Source organism: Seriola lalandi, unplaced genomic scaffold, assembly GCF_002814215.2.
Source record: "Seriola lalandi dorsalis isolate HSWRI2012SDOR001 ecotype SW California unplaced genomic scaffold, Sedor1 jcf7180002054371, whole genome shotgun sequence".
In the NCBI taxonomy this organism is placed as follows: domain Eukaryota; kingdom Metazoa; phylum Chordata; class Actinopteri; order Carangiformes; family Carangidae; genus Seriola; species Seriola lalandi.
In genome coordinates, this window is record NW_019524924.1 from 989,639 (window position 1) to 1,011,261 (window position 21,623).

The window sequence follows — 21,623 nt, forward strand, 5'->3', positions numbered from 1 at the left end:
ATATATTCAGTTATATGTGGGACTTGCTCGCCACCGCCATCAGCTCTCCGCTCAGTCCGGTCAGATCCTGGCGACACTGTTTATGAATGGACTCTCACCGAACGCAACAGCACCGTCATCACTAATATTTATGCTGCTGAAACATCAGCTAAACATCAGCTTTCACGAGTCAGTGGCTCATCTGAGCTATAGGCAAGGTGCTGAAATATTGATGGGCAGATGAACAGATGACAGAGAGAGGCAGCGAGAGAGAGAGAGAGAGAGAGAGAGAGGGAGGCAGCGAGAGAGAGGCGTGTTGGTATATTTAGTATCACAGTCTCCCCGGGACCTTCAAGCGGGACTATTTTTGTCAGACTGGAGAGGTTGAAAACAGCTTTTGTTTTATTTTGAGTGATGTTACGATAAGCTGCTGCTCACTTTAATCTTTGTCTTAAATTCTTTGTTCTACCAGGCAGTTTTTTCTGGGGCAATTTTGACAGCCAACAACAGCTGAGGAGTTTTGTGAATTATACAGGACAAGAGACAGGAGACAGATATTTAAGAGCCGTTTTGTGGCTTGTTAGTTGGGAGTATTGCTCATCTGTCAGTCCCCAGCCCACATCCTTACATCGGCTTTCACTATCAACGCAGCAAGAACACGTGTCTCAAAATGTTTAGACATGCCTTTGGATGCAGTTTAGTTACTGCAACGGTTATTTTTTTCCTACAGAAGACCAACCTGAAATCAGGTGTTCAGGTCAGAGAATGGAACTAGTTTAAGGCTGAATAACAGATACTGATGACACCCAGTTTTCAACCAAACCTGGTACATATTTATATGACTGTCACAAAAACCAAGGACCATTTTTAAAGTTTAGTAGTGCACTTGTGAGGGAGTCACAGGGGGAAAGTGACAAGACACGTTTTCGGCCATAACTGGTGAATTCATACGCTAATTATGACACAATTTAACTCAAATGTCAACAGGGATAAAATGAAGTGATGACATTTTATTTTCAAAAGGTAAACGGTCGATTTCACTGTGACATCATAATGTTCTGCGCCTTTTTCAGTGCTGTAACTGAGGAAGGTTGTGATGATATTTCCTGTGACTTGGCTGGTTGGTGGAGGGATACAACCACAAGGCAGTGACTCAAGTTTTGCTTTTTGTCAGAGACATAAACATCCTTAATGAATGCAGCATCCAGGTGACAAAACCAAGGAAGTTGTACAAAATGTTCAGCAACAATGTGTTTCATCCTTCTCTCCTCATCTCTGTGGATATGTTCAGGCTCTAAAAGCGCTTGGTTAAAGTCAAAGGAAGATTGTGGTCTTGATTAAATATTGATTGAATATTAAGTCCACTCTGACTCGAAGCACAAGACTTTCATGGCTGATGATTTAACCACGACTATGATCTCTCCCTCACCTTAACAAAGAGCTCTGTATTAGTGGCACAACAGCAGTGAGACCCGGCATGTGAACCCCGGGTCTCTGGTGTCAAACTCCCTCACCGACCCTCCTCTCTACAACTTCTCTGTGGTAGCACTTTCTTGACATGTTGTACCTGATTATACCCTTCCTTCCTGATGACATCACCATCCTTTTCTCAGGTTTGAAAAAGAATGTGTAAAATTGGTGGACAGCCCCCTTTACATTCAGCAATATCATGACCAGGACCTCACGCATGCTCATCAAAAACTGACCCAAAGCCTAAGATACAGCAGCACATTATGAGCCTGATGCAGAGTCTGATCATATACAGGGTTTTTCTGTCTATATTGAAATTTGCTCCGCGGCTTCTTCCATAACACACGCTGCGTGCAAATGATCCTTTACCTTCCTACATAGATATTTGCAGAGGTGGGAGTAAGTCGCACATGCGCAAGACGCAAGATAGTCTAAAGTTACTGTGGTGCAAATCAAGCAAGGCAAGTCAAATGTTATGAAATTCAGTTTCCAAATTTAAATCAGTTCAAGTCAGTGGTCATGAAAAGTTTCATTTTAATTTCAACATTAATAAAACTGTTGCAGCGTTTTACACCTTCTAAACTTACTGATATTTGACATTTTGTGAGAATCTAGAGTCTGGATCTGTGACTGCAGACACCCACTGCTACACTTATTATTCTCATTATTATTATTATCACCTCCACCAAGGAGGTTATGTTTTCACCTTTGTCTGTTCATTTTCAGCAGAATTATGCAAAAAGTACAGAACTGATTTGCAGCAAACTCAGAGGAGGGGTGCGACATGCTCCAGGGAAGAACACATTCAGTCTTGGTGCAGATCTGGTTAAAGGGGCAGAACCAGGATTTTTTCTTAATCACTTTCTTTAATGTGTAGGATTGTTTGGTCTTGGTGGAGGTATGAACTGTACTGAGTGCCATTCTTGTTATTACTATTACTCTACAGCTCTATGTGGAACCTGCTCTGTGCTCTGTTCTCTTCCCTCCTGCAGTCCAAACTTGAGTATTTTAGCACTTGCCCCTCCCTGTTTAAAAAGTCAGGTTGCCTCTTCCCTTGTAGATTATTATACAAAGAGTTGTGTATTTCATTTTGTGGGTTTCATTACTTTGCAGTTACAAAGGTAAACTAAATGTAAAACTTCACTCGTCCACTATCCAGAGTTCATGATTTTTAAATCAGCTTTTCTATTGACTGTTACAGTCAATCTGTGTAAATGAAGAAGACAGTGGCTGGCATAGATTCATCTGTCTGTACCTCAGCACCCTGTGGCCCCTTCCAACACTGATTTCATTGTCACTTAAAGTGACAATGAATTATTCAAATAAGGACGCCTGGGAAGTTTTGATAGGCTATATTTAGCTGCAGCATCTGGTTGGTTGCCAGAAGCTACGGGTTTAGCAGGGTTCCCCGAATGAGCCGGCTGCCATGTCACAACGAGCTGTATAATGAGGATGGTTAGGAGGAGTGTGTGTGAGCGGGGGAGACGGTGACGGACAGAGCGAGGGAACAGAAAATCCTCCCGTCATGTGGAAACGCTTCTGTGTTTTTGTTCTCTCTTTGCTTTAGGAGTCGGGGATCTGTTTTCGGTGATGCCCACCCGTATCCGTCCTCTGTCAGCTGTTGATTCTAAATTAGCGATAAAAATGATTTATTGAAGCCCGTTCTTTTAGTTGAGTGAGTGATAGCAAATCCTGCTCTTGTTTTGACATCTGTCTTTACTCAAGACAACAGGAAAGTCCTTCTCTCATCATGTTCAGGGAGAGAGACACAGAGAGTGAGAAAGAGGGGAAACCCTTTTCCCTGCCAAAGAGCACAACCATTCATTTCCCCCTCCACTGCCTCCTCCTCCTCCGCCTCCCTCCTCACCACCTCTCTCCCTCTCTCTCTCTCTCTCTCTCTCTCTCTCTCTCTCTTCACACGTGCGATTCACCATCTTGAGCTGTCAAAAAAAAGGAAAGGGAAAGGTGCTGTTTCCATGGCGGCAGCTGATCAAGGAAAAAAAAGTGCAGCCCTGTGTACGACAAAAACATGCTATTGTTTAGGGACTTCATTGTAATGTAGGGCAATTCATTAGTAGCCTCCCATTCTTCCCTGTCCCTGATATTCCCTGGGACTCATCACTGTCCTCCCAGGCACTCACTTTATTTTTATCTCACTTTATTTAATAAAAGAAATATCATCCAGTCTTGTCTCTATAGAATAAGGCTGAGATGGAAATCAATTACTTGGTGGTTTAATTATGTATGCACTACGATGGTCTTTAAATGAGCCATTCAGCTAACTACACTGCATAATGTTGATTTAACCACTGTTTAATTTTAGAATGGGGAGCTTGATATGACAGAACTTGCAAATGCAGACACCATGTCTGTTTCCCAGCATGCACTGTTCTCCTCCTACAGGATGGCTCAGTTATCACACAGCATGTCTAAGCAGATACTGGATGTGGATGTAGTTAAAGGCCCGCACTCTAAAAGAAGACAGTGATCAAAAGGTTCTCCAACCCCACAGGACCTGTTAGCAGGTTCATCATTTCAAACGCACACTTTGTAAACGAGCTTCACTCAGACCCACAGAACTTTGTCTGGATTTCAAGATTTCTAAAAACACCGTGTTAGCCTCTGTGAGGAAAATGATCCTCAGAAGTTTCTATACTGATCTCTGATTTACATATTCAGCACATTGTCTTATCCAGAGTGAATGACAACGAGTGCAGCTCTAGAAAACATACACAACATAGATACAAATGAGGACTCGTCCGCCACTTCCTTCATTCACACTTAAAAGGTCAAAGAAGTGAATAAGATCTATGTCTGGCTGGCACACGTTAAAAACAGTTTGAGAGGGTAACATTCCCTTTCCCTCAGATTCACAGTGTCACAACCCATCATGTCTCACTGCGTTGCATTCTGGTATATCGATGCCACTGATGGTGGAGAAAATGGTATTTTCCTGTGTCATTGTTGATTGTTGTTGATTCTGAGCGACATTTACACAGTTTGTAGATACTGTATGTAGGGGTGGCCCCAGGGATTTAAAGCTATTAATAAATCGTGTGAGAGTGTGTGTGTGCGTGCGAGTGTGGCTTTCATCACTTCTCCTTAGAGTGTAAGACACATGCAGGTGACAAAGACAACAGAGGGAGCTGCCATGTGACCACAGATGTCAGTCTGTTTCTTTGCGAAGGCGAGTGGGAGGAGGCTACGTTCAAACCTAAAGCATGTTTGAATAAGTCAATAATGTCTCTGAGAAACAGCATTAAAATACAAGTAAAATGTTTTGCCAAATACATTTTGAGGGAAATGTGATTGCTGTCTGGATTGTTTTCAGTAGCATCATTTTGAATGAAGGAAATGGTGCATTTTTGTACCACACACATAAGAACACAGTGGTTGTGGATGGTGGATGTACAAAGTGCAGAGCTGTGACACTGCAGGCCGAGGTTCGCATCCTGAGGTCCCTGCGTGGCTCCATAAAGATAGTTGTTTTGCTTAAAAGTTCAGAAAGTAAAACAGTGAATCTCAAGCTACAAATAAGTGTAGACTTTCTTTCGTTATTGAGACCCAGACTCAGTCTCTACCTAACATCAGCGGCTCTGTAAACGATCGTCAGTAAGTCAGCTTACACGATCATGTCTTCTGTAGCCGGGGCACTAATGAAAACAGACGCGAAACATTATGTAGACATCAAGCTACTGACTCATGGAGGAGAGGCAAAGCCAGATCTGAGTCAAGCTGGAATCCTCTAACAACTCACAGGGTTCTCCTCTCAGTAAAGTCAGACCAGTATTAGCTGATAGTCGGACCGAGAAAGAAATTCAGCCTTGGACTTGTCTGCTGGAACCGGACACACGAATGACACTGACAGAACCCATAAAAACTTTAAAAAGAAAAAAATGTTGTATGGATGTTTTGAGGGTCCACTGACTGAGTGGGGTTTGAGCCGGTAGTCCTATGGACATATCTCTGCTGCGTACTGTGCCGTCACGTGCTGGGCGGTGCCTGTTTGAGAGGGACGCAGAAAGGGATAGATACATAGAAAGAGATGCTCTTGTCATTAAGTAGGTGATCAGTGTCCCTCTCTGGTCTGTGTTCAGTAACATAGGTGGGTGGCAGCGGGATGGTGGTGGTTGTTGCTTTGAAGAGACACAACACTACTGAGTGACAGACAGCGCAACAGACAGAGGGATATCTCTGCCCGGGGGTCTCTGCTTCCAGCTGGAGCTGAGCTCTGTGTCAGAGAGAGAGAGAGAGAGAGAGAGAGAGAGAGAGAGAGAGAGAGAGAGGACAGCTCTGACTGTGCATCCTTTTCTCTGCATTTATATCCAGACATGCTGCACTCATTTAAAAGAAGGGTAAACTGTGAATGATCATTTATTTTCCCTTCATTTACAGACTAAAGTTTGATAAAAGTCGTATTACCCATCAATTTATTTGTTTGGCTGCTTGGGGCAGTGCAAAGTGTAAACACAACACTTCATGTAACTTTGTGATGTCCACAAAGCAGTCACCACTCTCAGCCACACCCCAAGCCCCGCCCACCTTGACCCACCATCCAACCTTGCAGGATTTGGTTTCTCTGGGTGTTTACCTGAAATCTGCTTGATCAGTCAGAGAACAGTCCTGACCAGTTGTTACTAGAGCTCCAGAGATGTAAAACTACATTGAGATGGTTTTTAGTTTTTCTTCTTATGGATCAACACTTCAAATAAAACACAGAAAAAGTGTAAAACATGGGACCTTTAATGTTTGATAAAGAATCTACTAATTCTTTATAGATCAGGTTATAAAATTTGATTAGAGCAACATCAGGTTGCCGGGTTCCTCACTCTAATGAGCCATCAAGTCTGCAGTTACAACTGTTGGTAAGTCATTAATAAAGAGCCACTGCTTTATCAAACAACAACGGATAATGTCTGCAATTATACAGCTTAGTAAGAACTATCCATCAAGTCTGCAGCGATACATGTTAATAAGATGTTATTGATAACTGGATTGCGGTCCAGGTGCTCTGTCTACCTTTTTGAGAAGGTCAGTCATTGGTCCAGCCTACAGTGAGAGCTGAAGGGTCACAAGGACGAGAACCAACAACCTGGCAACATAAAAAATATGAATCGCTTTAAAGCATTAGGAAATTATTTATTGATAATAAAGTCTTTAGTTATTATCTCTTATTAGAAAATAGTATCATAAGATCTTTACTGGCTTTAAAAATCTGCCTCATGGTGGATTTACCCTCCACACAGTATTACATGCGTGCTGTCTTTGCATACTGAACAGTGATGGCTGTGTTCATGTGGACGTGCAGTCTAACACGTCTGCAGACTTCATGTGTGTACACAGTGGAAAAGCCCTAAATCCAGATTGAAATTATAACCAGGCAATCAAGTAGAAACAGAAGGCAAGCCACATTCAAGCTCAAACCCCCAAACCCCACAGGTGTAATTATGTCGGTGTGTAGACCTGTGTGTGCGTGCTGCTGTTAGTGTGTGTTTGAGATCGTCTTGGACTGTGTTACCACCTCCGGGGTCCCCTTAGCTTGATGATGTCACGGCGGCTTACAGAGGGCCGAAGCAGCATGGCGAGTGGATGGTGGTCTGAGGCCAAGATCGGAGCGCACAGCTTCCATTCATAGTGTCAAACAGATGGTGGCAGTCCAAAGGAGGTGGGGGCAGCGAGCGCTCTGATTGGCTGAGCCAGCAGGGCGTTTTCTGAAGCAGAGCCTGGGCAGATCAGTGGGCTGACTGGTTGTGTTGGAGCGGGGGGGTTTTTCAGTGGGAGGATGCCAAGGTTTGCCCATCCAACATGTTGCTGTGCCAACAGATGAAGGGATGTATGGAAATATGTGTGACCCTCGAGGGTCGTTCTGTTTTTAGCTTTCTGAGTGAATGCTGGAGCTACCAGGGTTTACCACAGAATATTTCAAGTACTGGTGGGATTAAATGTGAGATTTATTCTGCCAAATATCTGTCACGACAAAATGACTCTGCTAATTTCCTTCACACATCTCCTTAACAATTTTAGAAATGTCTATGATTTGTCTATTCCCAAATAATGTTTTTCTATATAAAGGCTTTGTTCAGAATTACAAAAAGACATAAACTGTATCTGTAAAAATGTGGGTAGATCAAAAACTGAAAAATTAAATTGAGTATTTAATCAATTTCTTTTTTAATTTCTTTTTTTTAATGAAGTTTTTGATGTAATTTTTCAGTGTTGGAGTGCCACAATCAAAATTTACTTCCATTGGCGGTGTCATTTCTATGTCACATTACACAAGAGGAAACACACAAGAAAGTAAAAAGTTTCCAGCGAGTGTTTGATTTGGGACACGCACTGCGCCAGTAGTGTACTGCTACATGCGAGTGTACTGAAGTAAAGCCAATTTTGAGACACTGCATTAGTTTGATTATCACTGTATCAAGTTAAAGTTATCTTTAAATTAGATTAGGATTATTGATAGGCTTGGGCTGATAATGGATAACATTAACTAACCATTAACATAAAATACAATAATATAACTATATTATATATATAATATATATATATTTCTCCAACAGGATGATATTGTATATTGAGATCTTTGGGCTGTATCAAGATATTACATTTTGGAAATTGCCCAAACCTAATTATTAAACTGGTAGACTTGTGGCAGTAGTAGTGACGGGCTCATGTCCAAGATCAGAGGCACACATCACTTACTGAGCCTTTTATCTCTGTATTGATATTAAAATCACTCCCATGACATTATTTCACAGTATATCAAGATAAGTTAAGTTAATATGGGGATTTGGATTTGGATATGGATTTCATAGTGTCATCTACTATAGGATGTAAAATGAAGCATAAATGAATAGATGTGTTTCTATTTGTGCAATCACAGTGCAGAGGATACAGCTCAGTCACATCTGATTTATCACTGAGGCCCGCTCCTCCACTGTAACCTACAAACCATCAAGTTTTTCCTTTCCATTATCATTCTAATGTGACGTCCATGCCGGTGTATCAGTTACTGTTTATAACCTGAAGCCGCATAGCTCCAGTGTCAGCGCCGCGGCCTGCCTGCGCTGGCGACTCCAGGGCGAGTGGCACATGTAATCCGCCGGGGGATCGTTGTGCGATCGAAGCGGTTTGATCTGGCGTTTTCCTCGTGTCTCTTCCTCTGGATGTGGACCGGCAGAGTTCCAGGGAGTGATAGACAAGTCTTGTGAAAAATGATGTGATTATGAAGAAGGCCTCCCTCCTTCAGGACTGTGACAGTGATCACATCCCATCAGTGTTTGGGGTGGTCACAGGGCTGCTGACTGAATCTGTTTAGCCCTAATAAATCACTCTGTGTGTTCTGCACATCTGAAGAGTTTTGCTGTCATTTAGAGTTATGTGCTCTTTACTGGTGTCTACATCTACTTTACATTTCCCACGTTATTTTGAATTGCATGTTGTGTGCTATCATTCGCCTAGTTTCTCCTGGCTAACAAGGACTGAGGCAGGATGGATGTGATAATAATGTGTGTAAGGAACCATGTTTATGATTGATTCTTTCTTGGAAGAGACTTCCTGTGGGCGTGGAGTGACTGATAGGAATGTGATGCTGCACTGATATGAAAACATTCACCTCAGGCTCGATGAAATAACACAAAGACAGACACAGGCAGCACAAAATGATAGTTTATCTTTCCTGTTTACTCTCAACCATTTAGTCAGTTGTTGTTTGTAGTGAATAATAGATTAAACAACATACAGACAATGTAGTTGTTGTTAGATCCGGACCAGAAGTGGCCGAAAAGTGTACATTTTGCTTTGGGATGCGCTAAAGAAAAGGTAATGATGTCATTGAAATCAAAGGGGTTGGAAGCACAAATGTGCTCAACTAAATTCATGCCGAACTTCTAATTACTTCATCAGGTATATTGTGTTGTGGGAATTCAAAGAAACATCAAGAGGTCACCAATAATTTAGGAATTTGTGTGCCTGCCTGTCTGCAGTGCTGCTGTATGAAGCTGTGTTTCAACTGGAGCAGGTGAAGACGTCACTGTTGGCATCGATACTGATGCAAATCAGTATATCTAGTCTGATATTAATTTTTAGTATCAATTAATTACTGCTGTCAGTGATTCAGGTCTGGTGTTGTGCTCGCTGATGAATGTTTCCCCAGTTGAACAAAAGGTGAGCTAATCAGAGGTTTGTAGGTGGGAATGAGGATGTGGACGTCATCTTCCTGTGTCAGTGCCAGAATCCATACAAAGAGAAAATGTTGACGAAGTTGACTTATGGAAATAGCACTGCCTTAAGAGCAAGGTGATTTTATACTTTAGGTTTAATGGAAATCATGGTGTGAAAAGAAAGTCCACAGTTTTCTTAAGGAAAAGGCTGCGATGTGTGATCTATCAAGCTTATAGCTGCAGGTTATTGTCTGTTTGATAATACCGGTTGGAATACTGGTTTTGCTACTGCCTGATATGTCGCAGGAAGCTTCACATTATTGTTGTTGAAACAACACAGCATTATGTATCATTAGCTAACCGGTCACTCACCAAGACACCTGCACTGGTCCACACATCACAGTTCAGTTTCTCACACGTTCCTTGAACATGCTCATGTTTTTGGTGAACGTTGAACTGAACGTATCCGTTTGCAGTAGCAGTAGCAGTAGCTGGTGGTGATGCACCAAAAAGCAGTTTGACAGCTGCCCAAAAAAAAAAATCACAGGAAGAAAAAGTGTTGTGGCAGGGATAGTTCTGGCAATTCAAACATCATAGCCTCTGGGGCTGAAGCCAGTTATTGTTTTACCACTTAAACAATGTGTTTTAAAGCAGGAACATTCAAAACAGAGCAGTTTACAAATGTAATTCAGTTCTATATACATTTTTTTATCATGGAGAAAGTGGGAAAAAAAGGTGCAGTAAAACTAGATGCAATGGAAATGTTATTTAGCCTGGTTCATGTAGGCTAGAGTTGTCCTGCTTTATGACACAGTGTTTACTGTAAGTGGTCAAACAAACTATTTTTCTTTGCTTTTAAAGCTAATATCTGCCTGTGATTCTAGTGGAAGACAGTGACAGTGACTGGGGGCTGGGGATGGATGGGTGGAAGGAGGTTCTACTGAAAGAACAGCTGCTGTTTTAAAAAAATGAAGGTGAACTGCTTAATTTGAGTCTTTGTGAACTGAACTTTGAGCTGGCTGTGGTTACGTGTGAGCGAGCACATCACTGGCCGTGAAAACAATGTGGTATTCCAAACTGATTATCAGGCTATCATTATCCTCGGGGCCATTGATATCTACAGCAAATGTAAATGCCATCTGACTCGTATTCATACCTAGCTCTGGACCAAAATGTCAGACAGATCTACCAACCCGAACATTTCCACCCTTAGATTCCACACGAGGGCAAGAAGTACTGACCCACCTCCACGCCTACGGTCCGTCAGCTGTTTCACTCGTCTTCATGGTTGAATAACAGATTGAACATCAGCTTGTGGTAATCAGTGAAATCAGCTGCTGTAATGATTGTCTAGCGGTGAAAACCTGCGTTCACGTGGCTCTTCACAGCACATGCTGAGAGTGAGACGTGAAGGTCACCTCTGTACCAGCCACCTCTCTATTATCAGCTGTGCCAACGAGCGAGTAACTCTAAAGCTAAAAGCCTTACATGTAATGAAAAAGATGGCTGAAGAATGGGGTGCGTCCTCGGGGTAAATTAGATCTGCATTGTTCAGAGATGGACTGTCTGCGCTGTATCCGCCCTGCTGCACTGCCTGCAAAGAGCAATTTAAGTACAGGACTTATTTAGCATGCAGAGTGAGTGTGCTGGAAATCAGGATGTCGAGAAGCATGTGCCTGTTGCAATCACATGCTAGGGTAGCAACTTTGCATTTTTAATGTCATATCATAAATAACCTTGTGAGGTATAAACATGGGTATCAGCGTGCGCACCTCTGCATATTAGTGTACAGTACACACATGTGTGTTTGGTGTCCGGTTAGTTTAATGTGACATGATTCAGCTGTTACAAGCCGGCGTGCACGGGGGGAGATGATATATCCTCACTCTGCAGACGTGAACACCACAGAATCACAGCCCAGCACGAGGCGGCAGTTGTCATTAGCTGGCGCAGCATCCGAGCAGCCGAAGGAAACGGCTCAGGTCGTCCTGCTGTTCGCTTCAGCCAGTGTCATGATAAGAGGAAGATGGAGATAAAGACACAGAGAGGGGTGAGACGGAGAAAGTCAGGACTGAGCAGTAGGAGCAGAATTTTTGCATGAGGTATTACTTTGCGTTTTTAAAGGGAAAATCAACCCTAATACTTTTTGCGGTGCATTATTTTTCTTTTACTAACTGGACAAACAGTCAGGGTTTGTGGTGTATGAAGTTCACATTATATGGGATTGATAGAGATGGAAAGTATTCCTATGTTTATGACTTGTAAACTCAAGATAGTGGTATGACTGCAGGCTTGATCATTTGAGGGCTAAACATGCTGTGCACTGTAAAACAATATGTCCATTATTTTGGATTTAATCACTTTGAACTACAGCCTTTGACTGAAATGAGGTATCCACACCTGTTTGACCTTTGTGTAGGCACTTACATATTAAGTTTCCTTTAATTTAGATATAATAATAAGTTTACTAACTTAATTAGTAATTAATTAAGTTTGCTTAATTAAGTTTCCCATTCATGACATGAACACTATATACAAATCAAACGTAAACATGAACACAGCATTAGTTCTGCAGAATAAAAAAAAAGAAAGAAAAGTTTTTAACTATGATGATTTTTCCCAGATTTATGTGTTGTTCTCTCTAGCGATTCCTCTGTTGCTGCAGTGCCACGGTCTAAGACCCCACACACAAGCCTGAAAAGCTAACTGAATTTAAAACAGCTACATGTAAATACATCCAAGACTTAAGCATTAAAGCTCCATATTTTCCTCTTCTCCTGTGTTTTATTTGAAGTGTTGATCCATAAGAAGATATATTGTAGTGTAGCTTTACATCTCTCTCAGGCTCTCTTCTGATTGGCTGACTGTTTTCTGAGTGACCCAATCCTGCAAAGTCTAGGTGGGTGGGGTAGGTGGCTGAGACCAGTGACTGCTTTGTTGTGACATCACAAGCTCCAGAAGTCCTGACGGCTGGTTTTAAGTCTCAGTTTCTGAATATAGGCCGTGTGCATTTCTCTGTGGATTGAGGCTTTGATACTTTCACAGTATTAATATAGAACCTAGACCTGCTTTATAATCAAACAACACATGAACATCTGCCTTTAAACTATATGGACCTTTAGAGATGGATGAGAGTCTGATTCTAGTCAGATGTTGAAAAGGTATTAATGCATCCATCTCCCCAAGATACAATATTTACTCCTCCCACATTGTCAGTGGGCAGTCAGTGGAAATGCTCTCTGACATTCTGAATACATCAGTGGCATTTATCTGATCCCTGATCAGTTCAACCACTGAGTGAGTTGTGTGGGTGCAGGAGTATAGATCTGTGTGAGTAGCATTGAGTTAGAGCCCATGAAGACAATAAGATGTTTGTCTCGCTCGTACTTTGTAAATACAAACACCATTTCCCATAAGCCCTAGATGTCTGTGGGCTGAACATCACAGCTTGACAGAAAATGCAAATCCATTAGGGGTTACAGCCGGCTCAAACACATCTGTAATAACAGCAGCTTTCATGTGTTGCCTACGTGTGATCATTGTGCATGGATCTGGTATGAGATCAGCGATTCTCTGGAGCTCACCTCCTCACAGCGCATTCAGTTCAGCAGCCCCGCTCTCATTTCATCAACACCCTCCCATAGTGATTGCTCCACAGTGACAAATGAATAATGAAACAAATTAGTCATGAAAGTAGAAACCAACTTACTTTTTTTCCTGTAGTATTTTATTATTAGAGGCAGCAATAGCTTAATGAATTCTCTGTCCCTCAATTAATTTTCTTTTTTGTGTTTTTTTTATCTTCCAGATAAGAGGTTTATTGTTGGAACAGCTGATACCAGCACAGAACAGTCTGTGTGGTTTTGGTGATTTGCAGGTGCATTAAAACTGAGCAAACTTTTGTTGAAAAGTTTCATCTTACAACTTTTACTTCATGGCATTTTGACAACTTTATTTTGACATGCACCGGGTTCTGCAGCGTCTTGTGGTCATATTTCCTAGCGAAAGTAGTAAAAATTTATGGCAGTACTGCTCAGGTTTACAAGTGAGATGCCGCTGCAGAAATGCTGTCTTGTTTGCTGCTGCCAGCAACCTGGGTCAGTCTATAACAGAGGAAATAAGACTCCAATTTCTACTAACAACTGCCTTCCTGTATTAGCAGCAGCCTCAGGAGACCAAAACCTGGATCTCTTAGTCTTGTGATGCTCCAACTTTCAGTACATCACTGCTGTATGTTGCCGACCACCAAGTGCATGTAGACATAATTATGGGAGGTAAATGAAAAATGGGTGAAATATAAAAGAAAATGATACGGTCAGTGTTAATAAAGTGACATACAAAGTACGATAGCTTTTTGTCGAAAGTGGAGTTTGTGACCTTACAGTGATGCAAGAGGGCTGATAACATATTCAGTGTTATCATATATTGTATATTTAATTCAGTTAAAAAAAGCAACATCCTTAGCTGATTCCTGAACGTAGAATATTGATGGTGCGAAGCAACTGCTGAGGGATGTAACCTCATCAAACTGAAGTTGTTATTGTCTAACGTATTAAAAGGTGTCAGTGAATGAACAGGATGAACATGATGAAGACACATGTATAATGAAGAGAGCGCATGTTAACAGCAATAGAGTGAATATACGCACGCAGTTCAGGAGCAGGGTGACCCAAATAGTGGCAATATTTTGAGAGTGTGTGAGTCACACAATCCAGAAACAAGGCAGGGTGTAAAACGACTTCTTCAGAGCTCAGTAGGCAGAGAACACCAGTGGATGGACTGTGGGAGGAAGGTAGAGAGAGAGCATAGTAGGCTGCATGTGTGGAAATCTGCTCCGTCTAGCTCTCTGAAAAAAAAAAAAAAAAAACGTGGATGTTTGCAAATTCAGCCTGAGCTTCTTCCAGGGAAGAAGAATATCTGGATGTCAGCTCTGCAGCTGACAGGTGGTTTCATAAACACCAAAACAAAACAAGATCTGTTGGGCAAAAAGAACAAAATAAAATCTGTATGTGACTCATCATTTAATACAGTTACCATACACATTCAGACGCATTGGATCAACACGCTGTCGCTGTGCCTGCTAAAGACTGAAGTTACTTAAACTGTATTGTGACAATTACGGAATAAATAAGAATTTTTTAAAATAGAACTTTCTAACAATAAAAGGCATAGGAGTTACCTTGTACTGTATTATCAGTGTTATTGTCATTGCTCTAAACTTGTAATTGTTATTTCTCACTGCCACTGAGCAGATATGAACGAAGGGGCAAGCAAATAGCACTCAAGAGGACTATTTAGGCGTCACTGCCTGACTTTGCCTTTGGACACTGCTGCCCAGACACAAAAGATGGCTTTCGTTTTTAAACCAATTTAACATTGTAATACCTGTGTTGTGCTCTAAATTGAGACACAAATAAGTGATTGCAGATAGTGTTAGAGATGATTGAACATTGATTTATCAGGGAGATTTATTGGGATTCACTGACATGTCACAGATTTCTCACTAAAACATTTCAGTCATCACAGAGAAAAGGTTGTGTAATAAAATACTACAACACTATGTAACTCTGCACAGCTCTCACAACTCAAACTTGTGGCTAGATGTAATTTTAAGTAGTTACAATTCAATGAATAAGGACCTAATTTCTAATCAATGCATAGGGAATGGAAGTTCGTTCTGACCTTGGGAATCATAGTCTGACAAAGGGTCACAGGTCACAGTGAAATTGACCTTTGACCACCAAGATCTAATCAGTTCATCCTTGGGTCGAAGTCGTTTATGCCAAAGAAACTCCCTCAAGGTGTTCCTGCGATATCATGTTAACACGAATGGGACGTATGGCCAGACAACCTGAAAACATCATTAATTCATTGACCTGTTCACAACTAGTACACATATGCAACCTTTGATGAGGAATCACAAGTAGACATTGCATCAGTGTAGGGATGTCACAATACAAATACAAAATACAAATGCAGCAACTCTTGCCCTGTTTTTGTTCCACAAATAGCGGACTTATTGGATTGGCTGGATTTATTGTTATTGTGTCCCTTTGTGTTTGACGTAAGACTTGTAGGGTATTATGCTGCCCTCTTCAGTCCCAGGAGAATCACATCTCTAGTGCCTACGACAAAAACAAGTACCGTCAAGGTTACAGAATTTTGGCATCCAAACTTAGTACCATAGTGACATCCCCTCTTCATTGTAAGGGGTCGCATGCAAAAAAGGTTGTGAACAACTGATCCACAAGGGTTAGGCCTGGTGCTTTTATGCGTGCTTTAAAAGGATTTTAAAAACAGGTAAATAGTACAATACCCTGATATCACTTACTTACTTTCCTGCTTGCTTTATTTCCAACTGCCCAACATACCAGCAGCAGTAAATTAAATCTGATTGCATCTGCATTCCCATGCCACTTTTACGCCAGGATCACAAGGAAGTGTGTGTTTATTTGTTGCTGTTGCTAATAGATTGCTTCTCTCTCTGGAGTCCATTCAAATTGATGCAAGTTAATTAAACTTGTTTGAGTTAAATCTCCTTCTCAGGAGTAAATATACTGATTGAGCTTGGTGTTGTGTGTACATATGCCAGTGTACATCATGGTTGAAATAACCATACATTTCAGTGATGGATTGATAGTAACAATTGTTTTTCTTTTTTTCTGTTTTCTTCTCTTGTAGTTTATTGCCTTTGCATCTTTGTTCTTCATTCTGGTCTCCATCACCACCTTCTGCTTGGAGACTCATGAAGCTTTCAACACCATCATCAACAAGACTGAGCTGATGCGGAACAGCAGTGTGACGGAGTCGGGCCCTCAGTACGAGATTGAAACTGACCCTGCACTCACCTACGTGGAGGGTGTTTGCGTCTTCTGGTTCACCATTGAGTTCCTGGTGCGCGTGACCTTCTGCCCGGTCAAGTTGGAGTTTGTTAAGAGCGTCCTCAACATCATCGACTTTGTGGCTATCCTACCTTTCTATTTGGAGGTAGGGCTGAGTGGCCTTTCTTCAAAGGCTGCCAAGGATGTGTTGGGTTTCCTCAGGGTGGTGCGCTTTGTTCGTATCCTGCGTATCTTCAAGCTAACACGTCATTTTGTGGGGCTAAGGGTGTTGGGCCACACATTGCGGGCCAGCACCAATGAATTCCTGCTGCTCATTATCTTCCTGGCGTTGGGAGTGTTAATTTTTGCCACCATGATTTACTACGCCGAACGAATCGGCGCCAAGCCCAATGACCCCACTGCTAGCCTCCACACCAAGTTCAAGAACATCCCCATTGGCTTCTGGTGGGCTGTGGTAACCATGACTACACTGGGCTATGGCGACATGTATCCAGAGACTTGGTCAGGCATGGTGGTGGGCGCATTATGTGCTTTAGCCGGCGTGCTGACGATAGCCATGCCTGTGCCGGTTATCGTCAATAACTTTGGGATGTACTACTCTCTGGCCATGGCCAAGCAGAAGCTGCCCAAAAAGAGGAAGAAACACATCCCTCAGGCAGTGCAGGGAGGGTCCCCCACCTACTGCAAAGCCGATCTCAACACCACCTGCAACAGCACTCAAGGTGACCTGTGCCACGTCAAAGGGGGCAGGGTACTAGAACGCAACCGTTCAGGTAAGAACATATGTTCAATCCTAAGCCATATTGAACAGAAAATTGTGAGCAACCACACCTCGGTAGTAAAGTTCATGTTACGCTGAAGGGCATTATTTATGAAGTGACAGCAAGAAGAATTCATAAGGAACGTCATCTGGGGTAGAAAGCAGTAGCCATTTGACAGATTCCCCCCTGAGAATTAAAATGGTTTTCCCTTAGAGACTCACGAGCACCACTGAGCCCTTTTTCCTTCTAGCCTTCATCTCTGGATGCCACACTGATGAGGAAGGCTACACAAAAGGCGATGAGAGTAGGAGATGCTTGTGTGAAATAGCTCATGCTGATAAGAATTCACAGTCCTTATGTCCAAGTCTTTCTTCCAGTAGGGATTGTTCATTTGCTGTTAAGACCGTAGGTGGCTGTTTTTCCCTCTAGGCCTGTGTCAGTAATTTACTCTGACACAGCTGATATTGATGGAAATTAGTGTCGACCTCTGTGTACTGACTTTCTTTGAATTCGAGTGCAGACATTCCTGAGGGTAGGTGCGTGCTCTGGGCTCCCCACACTCTGTTTGTTTATCAGGTCTCAGAACCTTATATATTTAATAAGCATAGAATAATTCATGCCTCAACTGAATGCACAAGCAGAGTCAATCTGGTTTAGTTGCCTGTGTGATTTCCTTAGAGGTCATTTAAAACACACAGTATGCAAGGTTACTCTCCTGCTCAGTGTCCTGTAGATTGCCTCATGATTTATGTTGCAATGTGAAAGGTTTCATTTAACATATACTGTATATATATTCATTTCAGTCACATGTGACAGGGAATGCCAGCTTCTAGTATATGTGGATTTGGTCTGATCTGAAACATATCAACCTTTTCATTTAAAAACCTTTATAGTAACCCAAAGAAATTCACTTTTTTTGTTAATAGAAATTAATTGTAGCATTACTCTATGATTATTGCTGTATTATGGTAATCAGTTTTATACTCATTATTATGTCATTATGTTGATGTCTCTTAAGTGTTATTCACGATTTGCTAAACCCCTCCCCTGAACACCAATTGTCCAATCACAGATTATCAAAGGTAATAGGCTCAGCAGCTCTGTCAAGCTTTTGATTTCTCTGTATGTTAAAGTGGTGTACATGAGGTTGTAATAAGGACGATACTCGACATTTAAACATTTTGGAGGTTGGTGTTTTTTCATCAAATCTTTTTCAACGTTTAATGTGAAAAAACAAAAAAGTAACAGCCAAATGGGGTTAAAATGAAATTTCAGTCTCTTTTTCCATTTTTATTTCACCTCATCATAACTTGCCTTATACAGCAGTACAAATACAATTGTTTCTTCATTTAGTGTTAACATGTCTTCTACATGGACCATAATCTAGTGCGGAGGCAGCTTCTTCTTCAGTCTTTGAGCACAATATAATGTATTCAACCATTACATGCATCTTTATTAAGACCCCTTTATAAGCTTCTCATTTTAAATTGTTTCAGCTGGCGACATTAACAAGTCAGAAAGAGACTCATGAAGCTAATGTTAGCTTAATTACATAGCTAGTTACGGATTAAATCTGCCAGCGACAGTTGCCCTTTTCTCAAAGTCGATGGTCTACTAAGAATTTCAATGGTAAACCGGCCTCTGTTATCACTGTAAACTGCATATGTAATTGTAGCAACAGTAATGATGGAGGACCTTATGTTATTCCTTATGCCACAGACCTCCACTGTCACCTAAAAACATATCAAAACACATGAAGGAGCCACAATGATGTAATTCATGACATATTCTATCACATTTTCATAACAATGGACATGCATGACAATGGATTGCATTTTCAGTCTGTGGCTAGTAACATCATGTCCAATAGAGAATGCTTAGAGAAGCAGTTCCACTCTTATACACTGACAGGAACTATTACCCCAGCCTCCTTGATTGTACTGATGGAATGTGTCCAAATACAATGGTGTGGCTGTTTTATGTGCTTCTCTCAGTTTTTGGACATAATACAAATTGTTATCCACTGAGAATAGCAAAACCAGTTATCCTACGAATAAAGACTCACTATGGCTCATGAGGGGTTAGTCATGTGTCTTTCTCATCCACTGGAGCTCCACACACTGTCTGACCTTTGACCTCTGCTGTACTGCATGGTGGTGCTTGTGACATTTGGTGCAGGCTTTTAATGTGTGAGGTTGTTTGATTTTATCATGACACTGACTGTGGCACCCGACCCGATGTTAGTGGTGTGTTAGTGTGTGTTAGTAGTATGCACCAGCCATCAAACTTGTGAAATATGACATTAAGGTTAGCACATGCAAATCAAATTTCCACCAAAAATAAGTTGTTGTTACCAGAGGAAACTTGCCACTATCAAAGCTGTATGCCATGGTAAATTCCATTGGTTGTTGTTGCTGGTGAAAGATTTATTTACTACTGAATCTAGTTTTATAGGTTCAGGATTCAAAGCATAAAGCTTATGTCAGATTGTTAGATTTTTAAAAATTGTGCAAACTGAAAGAAACTGGATGTGAAATTTGTTATCGGAACCTGTAAAAAAAAAACCACCCAGCCAGATGTAACATCTACTAATGTGTTTCCTCTCTCACAGTTCTGTCAGCGGACTGCAGCGGGGGCAGTGACCTGACCATGTCTCCAGAGGAGAGGGTCCCCATGCGAAGGTCCAGCACCAGGGAACAGGACCGTCGGAGCGGGGGCACGTGCTTCCTGCTTGCTGCTAGTGACTACACCTGCCCTGCAGATGGAGGGTTACGAAAAACAGGTAACTGCATGGGGAAATTCAACTGCTTCACCATTTCATTTGAGCTTTGAATGAATATTTTAAAGTATGTAAGTATTTATCATTTCAGTCATTTCATAGAAGTTTTATTTGTTAAAAAGCCATAAAGAATCATTCTGAAATTCATGCTTTGCAGTTCATATTTCAGATATTTTACCATAGAATTACTTATAGGAAAAGGAAAGATCTTGAAAACACAGCCGTTAAAACAGTTAAAATCCTCATCAGCTGATCCGTATCCTTAGTGACTGGGACACCAACATCCCTGGAAGAGGGAAGGCTGTTTGTTCAGGCCTAGTCACATAAGGTAACGTAAACTGTGGCCGTGCTGTTGCGGCACACCACAAGACTTTTTTTTGGCAATTCTGAGGACCATCAGTGTCCGTGCAGCCGACTCAGAACTGCTGCTTTCTTCACAATTTATTCATGTTTTCTTGTTGCCTGGAAACACTTGAATAAATTTCTGATCCCGTGCCTCACTTTTCTGGCTGTTGCCAGGTTCATTGCCCATCTGCAGCTCCCAAATAAACTGTCCAGTGTATCATCAGACTCTAAGGTGATGATACACAAGCAGACATGTCAGATTTTTATTTCACAATCAGAAAAATTGAAATGGTTGAAATAATAGATTTTAATGCCATCCACTCATAAGCATTTTGACTTCTTCATTTGTAACAGCAGGCTCACATTTGTTGCTACATAGAATGAACATGTCGTCAGTTAATACAGTGGATTCAAAAACATAATATAAAACATAAATATATTATATAATATAATATTAATAAATATGGCCTCCTTTCCTTTTTATCTGTTATAACAGACCTGTCCATACCTTAAGATTTTTAACCCTAAAAGTTTCATTCTCAGATGAAAGATGAAAGACCACACAGGGGACGAATTCAAAGAAAAACCAGCATAAAGTGTCTTAGTGAAGTGTTGTCTCCCCACGTGCCGCCAGAACAGTTTGGCATTGATTCTCCAAGTCTCTGAACTCTTCCCTCATGTGGTGTTTTGATGCGCTGTCTAACATGTTGGGTCCAAAATCTCCCATAGGTGTTCAACTAGGTTGAGATCTGGTGACTGTGAAGGCCACATCATGATTCACATTATTGTCAGACTCATCAAACCATCAGTGACCCCTCGTCTCCTGTGGGTGGGGGCTTTGTCATTCTTTTTTTCCACTCGTTCTTCAGGTTTTTCCTTTGGTTCGTCACCTGTCTGCATGAAGAAAACTCAGTTTTCTTCACTGAAAATCCCACTGACATTTCTAACTATGTTAATAACTAGGCTACACATCTAGGTAGCTTTCTCTACAGTATGTCACATGACTCACTTCATATACTTAGACACAGGCTAGTAGTTAGTTCTCTGGATACTTCTTTGAAAAGCAATCTAATTTCATTGTTCATTCAGTATTTATGTTTCTAGCAGAATTTAGCAAACACCATTTCCCATTATTCCCCTATAATTTCTCATTATGTCATATCGGAGTCACCATAATTACCAATTTCCCACTTGTAAACAGCGACCGTAACATCTAAGTTGTAACTACGACTTATATGTTGACAGGATGCCAAGATGGATGCATCTATATATCCATCTTGGCACC

The 21,623-nt window shown here is 41.4% G+C and overlaps 1 protein-coding gene across 5 annotated transcripts in view; it reads left to right on the forward strand.

Moving 5' to 3' along the window:
* The window catches only part of kcnc2 (potassium voltage-gated channel, Shaw-related subfamily, member 2), an 88,557-nt gene that overhangs the window by 59,909 nt on the left and 7,025 nt on the right, over window positions 1-21,623 (forward strand). For 3 of the 5 annotated variants that reach the window (XM_023408719.2, XM_023408718.2, XM_023408723.2), the window contains exons 2-3: window positions 16,293-17,226; window positions 19,826-19,996. In XM_023408719.2, coding sequence (XP_023264487.1) covers window positions 16,293-17,226; window positions 19,826-19,996 — 1,105 coding nt within the window. Of the gene's footprint in view, window positions 1-16,292; window positions 17,227-19,825; window positions 19,997-20,259; window positions 20,322-21,623 lie in introns of all 5 variants that reach the window. The other 2 variants (XM_023408720.2, XM_023408721.1) reach the window with 1 other exon arrangement.